The 19,923-nt window shown below is 40.6% G+C and overlaps 1 protein-coding gene across 2 annotated transcripts in view; it reads left to right on the top strand.

Annotated features, from left to right (window-relative positions):
- LOC129776643 (proton channel OtopLc-like) overlaps positions 1 to 10,212 on the top strand; it is a 28,295-nt gene extending 18,083 nt beyond the window's left edge. For both annotated transcript variants that reach the window (XM_055782402.1, XM_055782412.1), the window contains exon 6: positions 8,458 to 10,212. In XM_055782402.1, coding sequence (XP_055638377.1) covers positions 8,458 to 9,491 — 1,034 coding nt within the window. In that variant the 3' untranslated portion in view covers positions 9,492 to 10,212. The remainder of the gene's footprint in view (positions 1 to 8,457) is intronic.
- The last annotated feature ends 9,711 nt before the right edge of the window (positions 10,213 to 19,923 follow it).

Below are 19,923 nucleotides of genomic sequence, written 5' to 3'. Positions count from 1 at the left end.
AGCCTACCAATTACCGGTCTGAACTCCTCCTCATGGCCAATATGAACGCTCAAAACACCGATTACGATTTTGAAGTCGTGTTTTGGGCAGCGTTCGTGTTCACATTCTTGCTGCACGTAGAATTCTTCTTTATCGTCATCGGTGCTAGCTAGATGAGGGCTGTGGACGTTGATAATGATGAAGAAGTGGCCTCGCATCCACAGTTTACATATTCTTTCGTTGATTGGCCACCAACCAATCACCCGTTTCTGCATCTCCCCATCACGATGAAAGCTGTACCCTAAGGATCACAAATGGGGTCTACTTTTGCCTGCAGGTACACGAAGTACCGATGGTACGCTTCATCCAGTCATTTACCAACCAAGCTGTTGCAATTAGTTGCAATATTTCCATTTGTGCTCTTAGAGCAATCAGCGCATTTGTATTTCGAGCGAGCGATATAGGCACAACTGATTCACAATAGTATATGAATATTGTGCCTTCCCTTCTCTGTTGAATTATAGAAGCTCTCAACTTTTTCAGTTTATTCGCCTCTAAAGGTCATTTGATAATGTGTTTGATCGTTGTCATACTGAGTGATGCTCTGACATAACCAATGATTCACTGTGGTCATTATTGTTGGTTACAAGACCGTGACAGGACTGTGTTTACGCGCGATCAACCACGATCGCACTGGTTGTGTCGATGGTCGCTTATTTATTTCGTCTTCCCTATTCGAGGAAGAACCCGCCAGACGAAACGGGCCTTTTTGGATTCAGGCGTTGTGTGTGACGGACGTTTGTCCAAGAGTTCTGTCGAAAAGTCTGGACAATGATCCATCGACGAACTCCCAGATGAAGTTGAATTTTGAAGCACTAACAAGGGCCGATGAACGAATGAGAGGCGTGAACGTTTCCTAAAGCAATAAAAAGGCAATTTTAGCAAATTGTCAAATAAACTCTCAGCGTTAACAGATGATCGACATATCAAATTAAAGCCTACTAGCTAGTTTTTTTTTAAATAACACATTTGCCAATTAATTGGATTATAATCACATACATCCAGTCTAATCGCATAGAAATGTTGAACGAAAACTGAAAACATGTTAACTTTGAAAAATCATAACTTAAAAACGAAAAATAACACCTCTCTATTCGGATTCGGTATTCGGATATATTATGTGAAAAAACCTCAGCTTTCAGAAAAAAATATAAAAAAATATAGCGCCCTTGGTCACGAAACGATGTAAGCAAAAAAAAACAAATATAATCAATAATTACGAAAACAAGATTGGCTTTAATTTGATATGTCAATTATTTGAATCGGTCCAGTAGATCAAAATTTATGATTTTTTGTAGTAGAAAAAATAGGGAAAAAAAGGATTTTTTGGACCATCGGCTAACTTTGAAAAATTATAACGCAAAAACGAAAAAAATATAAAAGAATATTTAGCCTACTAGCTAAATGGACTAGCTTGGGTTCTCAAGTGGGGATCAACACTAGGGTAGGAGCCTGCCTGTTGGTCTCAAATGTTCCTATCTCACGCCTCTACGAAGATCATATGACGACATTTTTAGATCGGGCGTGAACTGGAAACACACACCTGGTCTTGGCTCCGAGAACGGGTGTCGAAAGTGGCTAAGTGAGGGGGTGCGAGCGAGTCAGAGCGCTATATCTCTCCCGGGGAAGGCCTCCCGGGTCATGGAGGCCTTGCCAACCCGCTGTCTCCCGGGCAAAGGAGATATACCCAGACAATGTAGCTAAGGTCAAGACGAATACTACGAATGCGATCACCCGAGGAGGGTCCCCGAACTGGAGCTGGTCCTGGAACGGGCGTAAGAGCGAGCGGCCAGCGGCTGGAGGGCGATGTGCAAGAGCGGGCCACCAGCCGGGTTCAACCCGAAGAGCTACCGCCACACGGAAACAGCAGCCATCGACATCACCAACGAAACGCTGCGCCTACGAGGCGTGTTGCGACTGTCAGACGACAGTCGTCCACACTTGTGGGTACTACTAGGCGACGGATCATGTGGACACACGAAATGAACGAATTCGTGATCCGTGCCTATTACATCTGCACTGCTTTGGAGACGGCTGAGCAATTCATTCGCGATTGGGGCACGCGAATCGGCACCAGTGGAGGCCACAGTACAACAACCCCCTGAGCCGGAAGATCCACAGCCAGATCAACAACTACTACGCGATCTGGTCTTCCATTACGACGAGGCGATCTCACAGTTCCGCGACACGGACCCTTTGTCGCGCCCCAGGATCCCGAAGTTGCAGCATTCCCGCAGGCCGACAAGTGCAGTAAAGCTCATGAACGAGCACGTTCTTCCGCTGCACTTGGTTGATGCTGAGAACATGGAGGAGCTGCAACTGAAAGTTTACTGTGCTGCTGTGGCGACCGCCAAAAGCTTAGGATACCGTATAAGGCCAAGAGGCGGACTGCTCCAACATCTCCGTGAAAGGCCTGAGCCTCCATGGCGAAGGAGATTGGAGCAACGGATCCTAAACAAGCGCGCCGCAATTGGAAGGCTGATGGCGTATAAAAGAGGCAGCAGATCGGCAAAATTATGTCTGAACTGAACTTCGCCAGCTGGGAGCTCACCAGCTGACGGAAAAACTCGACACACTGGTACAGCAATTGAGCGTCCTAACTAAACGGCTGAAACGTTACTCTGACTCTGCAAAGCGCCAGGAACAAAATCGGATGTTCAGAGATAACGAAAAAGCGTTCTACGACCACATTAGTGACGAGAAGCCCGACTACCGCGAAGGTTTGCCAGATATTAGCGATGTGATGAACTTCTGGGCTGGTATTTGGAAAACCCCAGTACAACATCGCGAAGGGCAAATGTGGTTAAGACGGGAGGAGGAGAGTTGTGGTGAAATTGGAGAGATGCCAGCTATCATCGTCGGAGAGAACGATGTTCCGCGAAGCCTCGCGGTACCTGAGGAACTGGGCAGCACCGGGCCCCGATGGTGTTCAGAACTTCTGACACAAGAAGCTGACCGTCGCACATCAAAAGATAGCTGAGTGCTTCAACAAGGTGCTACGTGACCCACACAACCTTCCTGAATTCGCCACCCGTGGCGTCACATTCCTCCTCCCGAAAGACAGCAACACATTGAACCCATCAAAGTACAGACCGATAACGTGCCTATCGAGTCTGTACAAGATATTAAGCAGCATCATAACCGCCAAAGTTTCTGCCCACTGCGAACAACACCATATCATCGCAGAAGAGCAGAAAGGATGCAGAAAAAATACGCATGGCTGCAAAGAGTAGGCCATCATCGACGCAGCCATAGTCGGCCAGGCGGTTTATAACCAGCGGAACCTAAGCATGGCCTATATCGATTACAGGAAGGCTTATGACTCCATACCTCACTCGTTTCTCGTCCGGGTATTGGAGCTCTACAAAATTGATCCCGTCGTCGTTAGGTTCCTGCAGCATGCGATGAGGCAGTGGAGTACGTCTCTGCACCTCAGTGATGGGGAAAATGTGTTGCAGTCTAGAACGCTGCAGATAAAGAGGGAGATATTCCAAGGCGACTCTTTCAGCCCGCTTTGGTTTTGTCTGGCACTAAATCCCCTCAGTAGGACGCTCAATAGAAACGGTCATGGCTATAAAATAAGGTATGGCGACGGCGCCCACGAAGAAGTGACCCATACCTTTTACATGGACGATCTCAAGGTCTACGCTGATTCACGTCAGCGTCTAGGTGTAGCTATCCGGGTTGTCGAAGATATAAGCAGGGACATCTGCATGGAGTTCGGCCTCGACAAGTGCCGCTGTGTCCACCTGCTGAAAGGACAACTTACCGAATCCGGAGGCTACGAGGTCTACGGCGAGTTTATACAAGACATGGTTCGTGGCGAATCCTACAAATACCTTGGATTCCGACAGCTCACCGGGATTCGCCACTCCGACATCAAGACGGAGCTGCGAGACAAGTTCTTGAGTCGAGTGAACTGTGTCCTGAGGACTTTCCTCAACGCGGGGAACAAGGTACGCGCGATCAACACATTCGCGGTTCCCCTGCTGACCTTTAGTTTTGGTGTAGTCAAATGGAGCAAAAATGACCTAGAGGACCTTGAGAGGAGGATGAGGAAAGCATTTAAAGAGGCCGGAATGCACCATGCTCAATCGGCACTGGAGAGAGTTTCACTGCCACGCAAAGAAGGGGGACTTGGAATAGTCGACGCGTGGTGAACTCTCTTCAGTAGTAGAAGCCGACATGATAGCCATCCAGGACTGGATAATGCCGACGAGAAACTGCAGGCGGTACGTCTGGCATCAAGACGTTGATGACATTTGCCGGATGTGCCATCAACCAGGTGAAAACATAGAGCACATATTGGGAGGCTGTCCCGTTTTGGCCAACGCAGCCTACACCGAGCGCCACAACAACGTGGCCCGTATTGTTCATCGACAACTGGCGCTCCAATGTGCTCTACTGGAAGACAACGTACCAAACTACCGGTACCTGCCTGCACCTGTCCTGGAAAATGACCGTTTCAAGCTGTACTGGGATCGCACTGTTCTGACCGACCTCTCGATCCACCACAATCGCCCAGATATAATGGTTTACGACAAGAGCGACCGCAAAGTCACCATCATCGATGTCGCTATTCCACTGAACCAGAATCTGGAGGAGACCCACGGTCGCAAAATCTGCAAGTACCGACCATTGGCCGTGGAGCTCAAGGAACTGTGGGGGCTTAGGGAGGTCCCAAGAATTGTTCCAGTCGTTTTCTCTGGAACTGGAATTATCCCGAAGACACTTTTGGAAGCGCTAAAGGTGTTGAACATCGAGAAGGAATTGGCCGGCATTCAAAAGTCGGTCATCCTTAGCACCTGCGCGATTGTCCGACAATTCCTCGGTCAGGACTAAAACAGCACGAGCATGCAGATACGTGCATTCCGCAGAGCCTAGTCCCCCTTTGGCATTCAGAAGCCCGGGGGCAGGTGAAAATTCTGGCTAGGTTCGCCTAGTTAAGAAGTGAGATAGGCCAAAAAAAAATATAAAAAACTATAGCGCCTTTGATCCCGAGACTATGAAAACAATAAAAAACGAATACAATCAATAATAACGGGAGCAGAATTCAAATGTTCTGCAGATATAGTTTTTTCTTTGAAAAAAGTCATTTTTGGCAAAAATGCAAAAAATTGTTTTTTTGACCACCCTAAAATGGAAGTGGTCACCCTAACAAAAAAATAAAAAATACGGGTCTCATAATTTGCGATATAGAACAAAACTACCACTTTTGACGAAAATCTGAGAACCACTATATCGGTTTGGAATGGAATGGCTGTATATAAAAATGGATTTCTGGCTGTCTGTCTGTCTGTCTGTCTGTCTGATTCTTATGGACTCGGAAACTACTGAACCGATCGAAATGAATATTGATATGAAGGGGTTGTTGGGACCGGGGAAGGTTTTCATGATAGTTTGAGACCCCTCCCCCTCTCTAAGGGGAGGGTTGCCATACAAATGAAACTCAAATTCCTGCATTACTCGAGAATTAATCAAGCAAACGAAACCAAATTAGGTATATGGAGGTTTTAAAGCGCAATAAATGTTTTCACGGTGGTTAGACACTCCACCCCTCTCTTTAAGGGGGAGGTGGCATACAAATGAAAGACAAATTTCTGCATAACTCGAAAACTAATCAAGAAAATGTCAAATTTGGCATGCAAAGATTTTAGGAGACACAAAACGTTTCGATGGTGAACTCGAGAACTAATCAAGCAATTGGAACCAAATTTGACATATGGGAATTGTAGGGAGCAATAAATGTTTTTATGGTGGTTTGACATTCCTCTCTAAAGAGGGGGAGGGGATGATGCTAAACAACTCGAGAACTAATCAAACAAATGGAATTAAACTCAGCATATAGAGGTTTTAGGGATCGATAAACGTTTCTATGGTGGTTCGACACTCCTCCCCCCTCTCTTAGGATGGGATATCATACAAATGAAACACAAATTTCTGCATAACTCTAAAACTAATCAAGCAAATGGAGCCAAATTTGGCATGTGAAGATTTTAGGGGGCACGAAACGTTTCTATGGTGAATAGACACTCCTTCCCCCTCTCTAAGGGGAGAAGATGGGAGGGGTCTGTCTTTATTCTATCATATTTTCTGTATCTAACATTTATTTCATGTAACGGAGAAACATGTTATTTGCAAGTGGTTGAAAAATCTTGAACGAGAATTGTGTCTGAAAATAATCTGATATTATAATGATGAGTTTTGGTAGAAGTACTAGGAATTTTAAAGTAAAAGCTAAATTCAGCGGGGTCAATTAGAAGATCAATCAATGAACAGTTCTGCGATTGGATTCATGAACTTGCGCTGAGTAAAAAAACTTGAATGTTTGTATTTATTGATAACAAAAAACTTTTGGGCGGGACGAAGTTTGCCGGGTCAGCTAGTACGGCATGAAAATCGACGTGGTGTCTCCACTGAACAAAATTTGCACCGCTCTTTGCTTTATCTTCCATTCTTACCTTGTTTTGGGCCAACTCTTTGTGTGTAATATCAGCATGACAGAAAATGTTGCCTACTCGCTAGCTGCGTTGAGATTGTTACAGTAAGTTTATACAGTAAGTTTATTCATTACTATCAACAGACCTGAACATGAGTGCCCTAATGATACCTAATAAATTAATAACTTAAAATACTTAATCTACTTAAAACTATGCCTAACTGGAAAGAGCGGTCAAGAATGCCTTTCTTAAACTGGCGCGAGATAAGTGAAAGTCAAAAGATAAGTAACAGCGGTTAAATACACGAAACATACTCGATACGGGTTCGTTGTAACCGTAGTTTGTGCGAGAGTGAGGAAGGCAGAGAAATGTATGTGAACGCAGGATACGAGGGCGTATATTAAAATCGATCGACTGAAGAAGATCAGCACAATCGATTTTCGAGGAAATTAAATCGGATATAAAAGTTGCCTTCGCTACATCTCTACGTAAGCTCAACAAATCGAGTCCGATCAATTTACAACGATCCTCATAGCTGGGTAAGTTCGAAGGATCGCTCCAGGGTAAGTTGCGTAGGGCGAAACGGACGAATTTCCGCTGGATCACCTCAATTCGCTGGACACTATTTTGGTAGTAGGGAGACCATACTACGACGCATATTCAAGATGAGAGCGCACTAAAGCACAATAAAGAGCTTTGATACAATGTGGGTCTTTAAATTGCTTTGTGATGCGAAAAATGAAACCTAACATCCTAGATGTCTTGATGGTGATGTATGAGATATGGTCGCTGAACGTTAGCTTTGAGTCTAAGACGATACCAAGATCCTTGATAGTTACAACACGTTTCAAAGAGATATTGCGTATTTTATACGAAAATGTTACAGGCGATCGATACGAAAATGTTACAGGCGATCGTTTCCGCGTGAACGATATGACTGAACACTTTGCTGGATTTAAAACCATTCTATTGGTTTCGCACCAATCAGAGAAAATATCGAGTTGTTGCTGTAGGAATATCGCATCATCGACACTATTCACAGTGTAGAACAATGTAAAATCGTCCGCATATGCAAGTTTGGGACACTTTAGACAAAGATTAATATCATTGAGGTAAAGCAGGAATATATAAGGACCGAGATGACTTCCTTGAGGTACGCCCGATGTCACCCGAAAATGAGATGAAACGGTATCGCCGATTTTCACTGACATCACACGATCAGTCAGATATGAGTGTAACCAGTTCAAAAGAAAACTATGGAAACCTAGACGCTGCAGTTTGGAGACAACGATATCGTGATTGATTTTGTCGAACGCGGCCGAAAAATCTGTATAAACAGCATCGATCTGGTTACGAGACTGCAGAGAGCGGGCGATGAACGATGTGTACAGCACCAGATTTGTAGAAGTAGACCTTCTGGGCACGAAACCGTGTTGTTGGTCGGAGATGTAACTACTGCAGGCGTGTGAGATGAAATCCAAAACTATTATCTCAAATAGTTTGGAGATAGAACAAAGGCAAGCGATACCTCTATAATTTTTGACGTCCTTTTTGCTGCCTTTTTTAAAAACGGGGTAAACGAATGAATTTTTCCATGCCTTCGGGAAAACTCCACAGCGTAGTGAGCGACTGAACTTAGCGGTGAAGAGAGTATGCTTGAACACTTTTTCAATACGATAAAAGGGATGCCATCTGGTCCAGGATTCGAAGATCTCTTAAGATCCAAACACGCAAGTTGTACCTTGCTGGAACTTATAGCAGGATTAATACAGATAGCATTATTTGTTATTTGATATATGAGTTATGCATCAGACAATTTATTTCCTCTAGTGTCCTCATAATGAATTACTATTTAGCTATCGCTATGGTCTGAATTGATGCACACAATTCCGCTTTCACACATCGTAATGCTGCTTAGTTGATTGAAAGTTATTATCCATCTTCTAAAATTATCTATTTCTCGTCCTTCCATTCGCAGGCAACTTCATCGAAATTGGCAGCGGTGCTAAGCTGAATGATTTTCATCTGAATGCTACCCATCGCCATCCGAATCATCACCGTCACCATTTGACCAAGCGCGAAGGGCCCGCCACTATCGCTGGCTTCGAGTGCCACCGAACCAACATAATGGGGTCATTGGTTCAGAGTGCAGCTCCCTTTCTGTTCCCTTGCACGATCGAATATTCGCTAATCTGTGCCGTTATACTGTTCGAAATGTGGAAGAAGCTCCTGGCGAAGGGCCCAGGATGCAACGCTTCACGAAGAGGCTCTCGAAAAAGCCTGACCGGAAAGAGTGCCAACCTGTTGTCCATCGACTGCTCGAACGCACAGCGGGGGATGTTCGGTGGGATTTTGGTCATCGTGCTGACCATCATAGTACTGATTATGTATTTCGTGCTACACAAGGAACGGTACTTCCAGCGAATGGCCACGATTGAAGTGACGATTAGCGAAATCATTTTGTACACGCTGATGTCCTTCGCTGTCATTTTGGCCATGCTCCGAATGCGGGATTTGAAATTTTCCCAGAAAAAGTGCAACGGTGGAATCAGTCTCGATTGCACGCTGCTGGTGCTTGCTCAAATCGGCACCTATATTTACTGTATGTTTAGTATCATTGGAACGTTTTTCTCGATTGGAATCTCGGAATATGCCACCGTGTATTCACTGCTGGCGGAGATAATTTCGTTAATACAAACTTCACTGCAAACACTTTTCATCACAAACGCTTGGTGGAGAAGATGCAAGGGCGCGAAGCAAAACCGATCCAAACCGGGAAGAGAAATTATAACCTTTCTGCTGGTTGCTAACATGTCCGTCTGGTTCATCAACACGCTGATAAAAACAAACGCCAGCTTCCGGCCAACGCTGATGAACTTTTATGGCATATGGGCGTGGACAATTATCACACATGTATCCATGCCACTTGCGATATTCTACCGATTCCATTCAACTATTTGTTTATTTGAGATATGGAAAAGTACTTATAAGGTGAGATACGACCAATATTGAACAGGCAGGATCAAAGAGGTGTATGAGCTAAAGTTAGAGATTAATTTTCAACACATTATTGTTAATCGAAATAATAATTTATGTTAATAGGTACTAGGTAATGATTTTGTTTCAATAAAAAAATCACCATGTAAACCAAACCAATGTTGTTGGAGCATTGACATAACAAAACAATACACAAATTGAATGCAGCTGAAAATGAAGTAATTCACTCACTGCTACCTCTATAATTAATGGCTCATTTGAGTCTATTTGCAACTCGTCACTCACTCACTCACCACCCCTGATCGGTCAGCACATACCATTAAATCGAGCAATTAGTTGGAGTCACAATGTAACAGAACGCCTTCTCCCGACATAAATCAAACGAACTCGATGACATGATATGATGAATTTGCCACAGCCACAGCGTGTATTTGCTGTGAAATAATACCCAACTCTGTCTATGCTCGCTCTAACGGCCTTAACTTGAGTTTGAATCAACTCAAAATTCGGGTTCGAATAATTCAATCCTCCATTCAATTTAACAGAAAATTGATTTGTTTAGTTTTCGCAGTGGAATTCATTAATAAAGGGACAGTCTATATCAATGTGATAAGTGCGGATAATATGAGTTTGGAAATTGAATGTCTAAATGTCGAGGAAGTAAGATTAGATTTGGTCGACAGCACTAATGTCTCATAACATCAACATTACAATGAAAAAATATTTATGTTATAATGTTAAATCATTCATTGATAGAATAAAATAGTAAAATGTACAAAAATTATAAATGGATCCATTCATCAACATGGTTAATTCACAATCGATGACATTCATTTCTTCCCCACGCTACCGATTTGAATAAGCACCAGTAAAAGTTTTTTTTTTTTGTACTAAATTTATTTTCAAATGGCTCAGCAACATTAAGTAACAATGAGCCGTGTTTATGAATAGGGAAAAGCCTCTTTGAGTAGAACAATGCCAATGTTCTTTCTCAAAAAGGCATAAAAACCCTATTATCTTTTCGAAAAATGTTACAATATGGACAAACAATATGACAAAATTCACAATAAGATAATATTATAGGCTTCTTGTTTAAGCTTCTTGTTGCAGAGATGACCATCTCCTAGGAACTAGTTATCTCATTGGGACTAGGGAAGGGATGAAAATCTGCTCACTTTTCGAATTCTGAAGAAAAAAGTTGAAATAGAGAAAAGGAAACGCTAATAATAAAAATCAAAACAATAAAGGAAAACTAAACATATATATTCATATTTGAAAGTGTATGGATTTGAGAAAATCATAAATTAAAGAAATAGCATCAATATTACGAGTAGCCAGAACGTCGCGAATCGGAAAATTAGGTGGCATTCCCTTATTGCGAAAATTTTCAATTAAAGATAACCTGTCATTTTGAAACTCAGAACAAAACCACACAATATGATCAATATCCTGATATCCTATACCACACACGCATAGGTTACTATCACTGATGTTAATTCGAAGAAGATGTGCATTCGAAGAATAATGGTTAGACATGAGTCTGCACACTACCCGTATAAAATCACGAGAAAAATTATATCCTTTAAACCATGGTTTGAGAGAAACCCTAGGAATGATAGAATATAGCCATCGGCCTTTATCACTACTATTCCAACTTGACTGCCAAGATACAAGTGCCCGTTCACGAGGAAAATGAAGATATTCATCGAAAGTAATAGGCCTATAGAATAAGTCTCCTTCCATAGTGCCCTTCTTAGCAAGAAAATCTGCTTTCTCATTTCCAGGTATCGAACAATGAGACGGAATCCATACGAAAGTGATATTAAATGAACTAGTAATCAGAGCACTTAAAAGTTGATGGATTTCAGATAAGAAATACGACGTATATCTAGTTCTCACTGAACGGAGTACCTCTAAAGAGCTGAGACTATCAGAAAAAATGAAAAAGTGATCTGGGGCCAAGGTCTGAATATGGAGTAAGGCCATGTATATTGCAGCCAATTCTGCAACAAACACCGAACAGGGTAAACTAAGCCTACGAAAAGTGAAGAAGTTGATATTGAAGATACCAAAGCCTGTGGATCCATTAAGACTAGATCCATCAGTAAAAAAAGTTTTGGTTGGGTCAATATGTTTATACCTTGACAGGAATATCGCAGGTATAACTAAATGGCGGAGATCATCTGAAATATTATGCACATAATCCTTCATTGACAGGTCAATAGTAATAGAGCAATTGAACAAAATTGAAGGAATGATCTGGAAACCAGATAAAGCAGATGGACTTTCCAAAGTCATAAATTCATGATATAGAGACATTCGCCTAGATCGAACGCCTGAGTTCAACATTTTTTCTAAGTTTGCTATCACCTTCGGATTAAGTGTTTCACACCGTATTAAAAAACGGAATGATAACTCGAAAAAACGTACGGAAAGAGGAAGTATGCCAGCTAGAATTTCTAGGCTCATTGTATGTGTTGACTGCATACATCCTAGAGCAATACGCAAACAGCGATATTGAATCCTTTCCAGATGCAAAATATGGGTACAGGCAGCGGACCTGAAGCAAAAACTACCATACTCCATAACAGATAAAATGGTTGTTTTATACAACCTAATCAAATCCTCAGGATGAGCTCCCCACCAAGTTCCTGTTATGGATCGAAGAAAATTTATTCTTTTCTGACATTTTTGTTTCAAGTAGCCTATGTGTTTACCCCATGTTCCTTTGGAGTCAAACACAACACCTAAATACTTGAATGACATCGAGTGACGAATAGGTCTATCCAAAAGTTTAAGCTGTATTTGTGAAGGATGATGTTTTCTTGAGAATACAACCATCTCTGTCTTCTCAGTAGAAAATTCAATACCCAATCTACAGGCCCAATCAACCAAATTGTCAAGAGAATCTTGCAAAGGATTATGAAGATCGGTGTTGTCTTTGCCTATTACCGATACAACACAATCATCTGCAAACTGTCTCAAAGTACAATTTCCCGATAAACAAACATCAATATCATTTACATAGAAGTTGTAAAGAATTGGACTAAGACATGAGCCTTGAGGAAGACCCATGTAGCTAATGCGTAAAACTGACGAAGAACCATGAGAAAAACTCATATGTTTTTCACGCATTAGGTTAAACAAAAAACTATTTAATTTCTGGGAAAACCCATTTAGACGAAGTTTTGACGTAGGACTACGTCTTTCATTTCTATACAGGGGTGTAAAACCAAAGTTTCGAAAACAAAAGCGTTACGACGGAGACCGAGATTTTGAGCGTTAATAGCTCCTAAACAACTGAACGAAATGGTATGATAAACACTTCATTCGAAAGATAAAATGTCTACGCGTTCTATACTTGTTGTTGTTTTTGATCCAAAAACTTGTTTCAATAGTCTTAAAATTGCTTTCAAAACAGGCTATTGAAATCACCAATCGGTATATAAGCGAGCGCCGCTCGGAAATCCACTCAGTTCTAATTGAACAGCGATTGGAGCATGTTGTCGCTGTTGTGGTGAAGCTAATTTCGTTTATCATGAAAGCGCTGATGAACGGTGTCACCAAGAGCCTGTTTGTGCACCTAAGGCCAGAAGGGAATCCATCAGGAGGAGAGTGATGCCACAAACGGTTCCCCGGGAAGACATCGCTACACACACATACACGCGCGGAATTCTTTCCGTTTGGATGCCATTCAGCATCGAGAAAGTTCCGGAAGGATCTAATCATTTCTGGAAAATAATCTGCCAGTTCCTCTGGGAATTTAAAAATACATTCATGTGAAAGGGTTTATTTTAATGTTTTCTAACCATAGAACACAGCGATCAAACAAATTTGATTTTGTAATTTTTCAACCAAGTGTAATTAGCAGGAAAGCTTCTGAAGATTATTCTTCCTCATCAGTAGGACATTTCCGTATCCAATATTGTATGCGCCCGCAATCGATTATTGCTCAGTCGCCGAAAGTTCCGAGCTCAGAGAGTTCATTCCCCTCTAATTTGCCTTCCAAATTGCCATCGTAAACCACACCTTCTCTCGATTCAATCACACACAAAAAGCATACTTAAGCGATATTCTGGTGGTGAGACACATTCATTTTTCGTGAGGACATCGACAAGACAACATCGCGGAATTCTTTCCGTTTGGATGCCATTCAGCATCGAGAAAGTTCCGGAAAGATCTAATCATTGCTGGAAAATAATCTGCCAGTTCCTCTGGGAATTTAAAAATACATTCATGTGAAAGAGTTTATTTGAATGTTTTCTATCCATGTAACACTGTGACCAAATATGTTTCAATCAAGTGCTATTAACAGATGATTATCGAGTTAGCATAAACCACTGGTGGGCTTCCAGTATCGAGGAAAATGTGGAAATATCCAATCGTCACTGAAAATAATCTGCCAGTTCCTCTGGGAATTTAAAAATACATTCATGTGAAAGAGTTTACTTTAATGTTTTCTATCCATGTAACACTGTGACCAAATACATTTGGTTTTGTGATTTTTCAATCAATCGCAATTAACAGGATAGCTTCTGAAGATTATTCTTCCTCATCAATAGGATATTTCCGTATCCAATATTGTATGCGCCCGCAATCGATTATTGCTCAGTCGCCGAAAGTTCCGAGCTCAGAGAGTTCATTCCCCTCTAATTTGCCTTCCAAATTGCCATCGTAAACCACGCCTTCTCTCGATTCAATCACACACAAAAAGCATACTTAAGCGATTTTCTGGTGGTGAGATGCATTCATTTTTCGTGAGGACATCGACAAGACAACATCGTTGCTGAGGGTGTTGGACGGCGAAGGATCGAGATCTGCCCTGAAACGCAAGCAGTTTGTTTGAAACTGTGAGGGAGCACAGAGAAGCCGTCCTTCAGGAGAAGAGAAGGTGACCATCGAAGCAGCCGCTACACACACACATACACGCACGGAATTCTTTCTGTTTGGATGCCATTCAGCATCGAGAAAGATCCGGAAAATAATCTGCCAGTTCCTCTGGGAATTTAAAAATACATTCATTTGAAAGAGTTTATTTGAATGTTTTCTATCCATAAAATATCCATATAATACATTTGGGTTTGTGATTTGTTAATCAAGTACAGTTAGCAGGAAAGCTTCTGACGATTATTCTTCAGAACAAGGTTTTTTGTATCCTATATTGGATGCATAAACCCCTGTGCCTCCAACGTAACGCTCTCGTTTTCGAAGTCCCCCAAATATTCATTTATTCATTCATTCAGAATGGATTTAGATTCAACTTCAAACAAATGATCTCTAAATCAACGATAGTCCTACGTCACCCTTGCGGTCATACCATAGATATAACCCACTTCCTGTTTTTGAAAAAGAACTTTATGAAAGTGTGGGGTTTAACTGGGATGTATGAACGAGTTCCTCAATTTGGGGATGTGATACGGAGTGAGAGTAACAGAAAACTACGCAACGTTTTACGTCAAGCTTACGTCTCGGACTGGCTCTCGAGCAGAGTCCGGGTCGTCATTTTATTCCGATTTCTGTTTCCTGCTTTCTTCACTTATCTTACATAACTTACAATCTAAAGTCAGACTCTCGAGGGAAAGAACTAAAACGCCTAACATGTGTCGCAAACGGAATTGTAAATAAGGAAAAAGACGGTACACAGCAGGGCGCTGCCGATGTTTAACATTTATGGCTAGCAGCCGTGCGGAAACATAAACACGTGGTGTTACAGCATAATGTGTTTTGCGTTTATGGCTTAATGAATAACAAAACAGAACCGTCGGTCGCTAAAGCGTTCTCGTGAGAATTTAGTGCGTTTAGCGACCTTGAGCGTTTTACGTTATTTTGGGTTTGATGCATTTAATGTTTACCGGATGGGTGGCCTAAAGGTCATATTACACCTTTCCCCTTTTGGAAGATTGATGTAATCAATCGTATGTGTTTGATTTGGGAGTTCGTCTGACCTCACGATTACAAATAATTTCTTATTTATTGGGTACTGTATTTTAATGTATAATAGATATAAAATGTGGTTACAAAGTGTATGGCCCTTTTTTTTTTTTTTTTTTGGATTTTATTATATTTACAATTATTATATTTATAATTCTTTTGTTCACATATTACGTATGGTGAGGTGTATATTTACATTGCTTGTGTTATGTTTAAATTATCTAAACTATATTTATATAATCTTAAATTTCAATATATATTTTTCAACTATTCGGTACCCTTTTCCTCTTTTAGGATGTAGGTTTGTAGGGTATTAGTCTATTTTTATGTACAGTTTGGGTTTTTTGTGTTTTCTCGTTAGAAATAGTCACATTTGGGTGGCTTATGTTTGTGACCTTGAATGGTCCATCATATACTTTGTCTAACTTTCTTCTATTTTCGTTCGTGACCATTACTAGGTCGTCGATGTTTACTTCTAATTGATTCGCTTTCTTACTTTGTACTTCGTTTCGTTTTCTTCTGACTCTGTCTATTATCTCTCTGGCTGTATTGGATGCTTTTTGTAGCTTATATTGCAGTTCTTTATGATAATCATCTATATTATATATTGGTTCAATGTATGATGCTGTATTTAAATTTTGAGGTACGGTTGCATTTGTTCCAAAGATTAATTCATAAGGTGTGTAAGCAAAGTCAGTATGGGGTGTTGTGTTGTAACAAAAAGCATAATAAGGCAACCATTCATCCCAGTCACTATGTGCTTGGTTGACAAATTGCCTTACGTACTCGTTGAGACAACGATGGTTTCGTTCTAGACCTCCTATAGTTTGAGGGTGGTATGGTGTAGAAAAATTGTGTTGCAGTTTCAATAGTGCAGACAGGTTTTCGAATAATTCATTCTTATATTCGGTTCCTTGATCAGTTTGAACTGTTTTGGGAATTCCGTAGATGAGAATACAATTTTCGACAAATGCTCGCGCTATTGTTGTTGCTTGTTTATCAACTATTGGTTTAATAATGACATATTTCGATAAGTTGCATTGTATAGTGAGTGCGTACCTGTTTCCAGAATTGGATCTATTAAAGGGGCCAATTGTGTCAATAGATACACAATCGAATGGTTTTTGGGGTGTTCTAATTTCGGTAAATTTTTCATTGGTGTGGATTGTATGTTTGTTTTGTCTGCATTGTATACAGTTTCTTACATAGTTTCTCACGTCGTGTTTCATATTCTTCCATGTGTAGAGTCTACTTAGCTTTTTGTATAGTCTGTTAATTCCAATGTGTCCTCCGGTTGGAGTGTCATGATTATTTATCAGGATTTCTTTAAATTCATCTGAGTTCTGTATCACACGCTTGGGTGTGTACAATACTATTTGCAAGTCTTTTAGCACGTCGTTACAGCTTTTCTTGAAAATCTGTACATTGCATATTTGGAATATAATGCTTGATAGCGCTAGAGCTATCGCACTAATTCTCAATTTTTTGGCCATATTTTCTACTTGTTTCAATACTTTTCCTAGGTTTTCTTCATTATTGCTTGCAATTTTTATTCTTGTCGACATTAATTCTTTTGTACCTGATTTCTTTGTTAGTGCGCACTTAATTTCATGACATCCTTGATTATTTATGTTTTCGCTAGCATTTGTTCCGTTCGTCTCCAATACGCGTCCGAATTGGAGTTTTGGTAAGTTATACCATTCGTTTAATTCGACTGCTTCGTATGCTTTGAGTTGATCAGGCTCATTGCTTACGACAGCAGTGGTTCGTTTTTCTGTTTCATTTTTATTTTCGTTCAACTTTCTGGTCATTCCTCTTGTCTGTACCGCTAAAATGTTAATTGATTTCAGCGTTTCTGAATTTATATTAACCCTTGATAGTGCATCTGCTGCAACATTCAATTTACCCTGTACGTATTGTACCTCAAAATTGAACTCTTCCAGGTCGAGTCTCATTCTTGTTAGTTTTGATGACGGATTTTTCATTGAAAACAGGTAAACCAATGGTCTATGGTCTGTTTTCACAGTGAATTTTCTGCCGTATAAATATGGCCTGAAAAAGGTAATGGCCCAGTGAATTGCTGTTAATTCCTGTTCTATTGTCGATTTATTAGCTTCTCCTTTAGTAAAAGCTTTACTGGCATACGCGATTGGTAGTTCTACTCCATCGTGGGTTTGTGCTAGGACTGCACCACATGCAGTTTTTGATGCATCTGTAATTAGGATAAATTCCCGCGTGAAATCAGGAAATTGTAGAATATTTGGAGACACCAAAGCATTTTTTAGCTTTTCGAACGCATTTTGGCATTCGGGTGTCCATTCGAAAGTTGAGTTTTTACGTAGTAGTTTATTTAGAGGATGAGCAATATCTGCGAAGTTTTGAATAAATCTTCTGTAGTAATTACAGAATGCGACGAAACGTCTTACTTCGTCCGCGCTGGTGGGTGTGGGAAAATTCACTACTGCTGAGAATTTTGATTTATCTGGTTGTATTCCAGATGCGGATATATTGTGTCCGAGGTATGTTACGTCGGGTCTAAAAAATGAGCATTTTTGCGGGTTTAATTTTAAATTAAAATTTCGTAGTTGTTTGAAGACTTTTTCGAGGTTAGTTACATGATGATTAATAGAGCATCCAACTACGATGATATCATCAATATATAGGAATGCGCATTCTGGAGGTAGACCACTTAATGCTATGGTCATCATCCTTTGGAAGCTATTCGGTGAGATATTTAATCCAAATGGCAGTCTGTTGAACTCATAATGACCATTTGATGTTGAAAATGCTGTTAATTGTTTTGATTGCTCATCTAATTCAATTTGATGGAATCCAGACATTAAGTCTAGGGTTGTGAAATATTTAGCTCTACCAAGATGATCTAGGATTTCATCTATTCGTGGTAAGGGGAATTTATCGGGGGTAATCTTTTTGTTTAGTTGTCGGAAATCGACTACTAAACGCCACTTTTTGTCTTGGTTGTTAGACTTTTTGGGGACTAGTAGGATGGGTGAATTATAGGGTGATATTGAATGTTGGATAATTTTGTTATTTAGCATTTTATTAATTTGTTTATGTATTTCTGAAATTTGGGTCTCTGGGGTTCGGTAATTTTTAATGTAAACGGGTGTATTGTCTTGTAAGTGAATTGTTTGTTTGTAAAAGTTATTCGTCGTTAGTATGTCGTCTTGTAATGCGAAAATGTCGTTGTATTCAGTACATAATTTTGTTAATTTTTCTTGAGCTTGTTGTGGGGTTTGGCTTAAGTTGAGTTCTTCTAGTAGTTTTTCGTGTCTTTTTTGTGTATTTTCAAATTGTGTTGCCTTGATATTATTTATCGTGTATTTTTCTAAAGGGATAATGGTGGGGGTGAATGATTTAGGGATATGTATTTCTTTACTGTTAGTGTTAATTATCTTGATGAAAGGGAAGTTACGGTTTATTATAGAATTGGCGCAGAAAACGCCTGGCTTAATTTCTTGCGAAATGATAACGGAGTCTGTTTGGATTGAGGGTGTTTGGACAGTTTTGATGATTTGACATCGTGCTGGTATTATGTATTTATCGTCCCAGTTATCTTGTATAGGTATTTCAATATAGTTACTCTCAAATGTAAAGGATAACAACCAAGTTTTCAGACATAAGTTGCATTCGTGTTTTGTTAGAAAATCACGGCCTAAAATTCCGTCAGTATGAATAGGAAAATTTTGTGTTACTACTTGGAATTGATGAGGAATTTCTATATTGTTAATGTTTAGAGTTGTATTGGTACTAGCAAGCGTTTCGATTTTCCCATCTGTCACGCCGTTTATCACACATCTATTGTTACTATTCACCAGTTGGTCTCTGTTTAGTGTGTTTTCTTTTATTAGTGAGATATCTGCTCCTGTATCAATTATCAAAGTGCACGGCTTTCCGCACATGCGCAATTTTAAAGTGACAAACATAGAGCATGTTAAGTTTATGTTATAGATGTTTATTGATTGTTTTGGAACGTTAGTTCTCTTATCGTGTTTGCCTCCTGTTCGGTACGGGCTGGAGGTTGCCCGCCGGGGGTCCTAAGTTTCCCGCGACGCGCACAAAATGTGTGGCCCGGTGCGGATTGTTGTTTCCGCGCTGTCCCCTAAAGTTTTGATTTCTTGAATAATTTGCTTGGTTATTTTGGTGGCTGGGTGTTTGGCGATTGAAATTCTGCCTTTGTTGCCCAAAATTTTGTCGATAATTTCCTGCTTGATTGAAATTATGTTGCCCATAATTCCGACGATAATTTCCTCTTTGGCTGAAATTATGCTGGTTTCGGCCTCTATTAGCGAAACTAGTATTCGGGTGACGATAATTATTACCGGGATTTCTGTTTTGATTTGACCCCGAATAGGTGAATATTGATGTGCTGGGGTTATTAAAATTTTCCTCCAACGCTTTGGTCATGGCGTCGGAGTAAGAGTTAAAAGATCCAGCCCTTATTATAAGGGAGGTTTTTTCGTTTCTTAACCCTGCAGCCAAAAATTTGATGCCT

This window comes from Toxorhynchites rutilus, chromosome 1, assembly GCF_029784135.1.
Source record: "Toxorhynchites rutilus septentrionalis strain SRP chromosome 1, ASM2978413v1, whole genome shotgun sequence".
In the NCBI taxonomy this organism is placed as follows: Eukaryota; Metazoa; Arthropoda; class Insecta; order Diptera; family Culicidae; genus Toxorhynchites; species Toxorhynchites rutilus.
The sequence above is the reverse complement of the archived record's forward strand: the minus strand, read 5'-3'. Positions and strand labels throughout refer to the sequence as shown.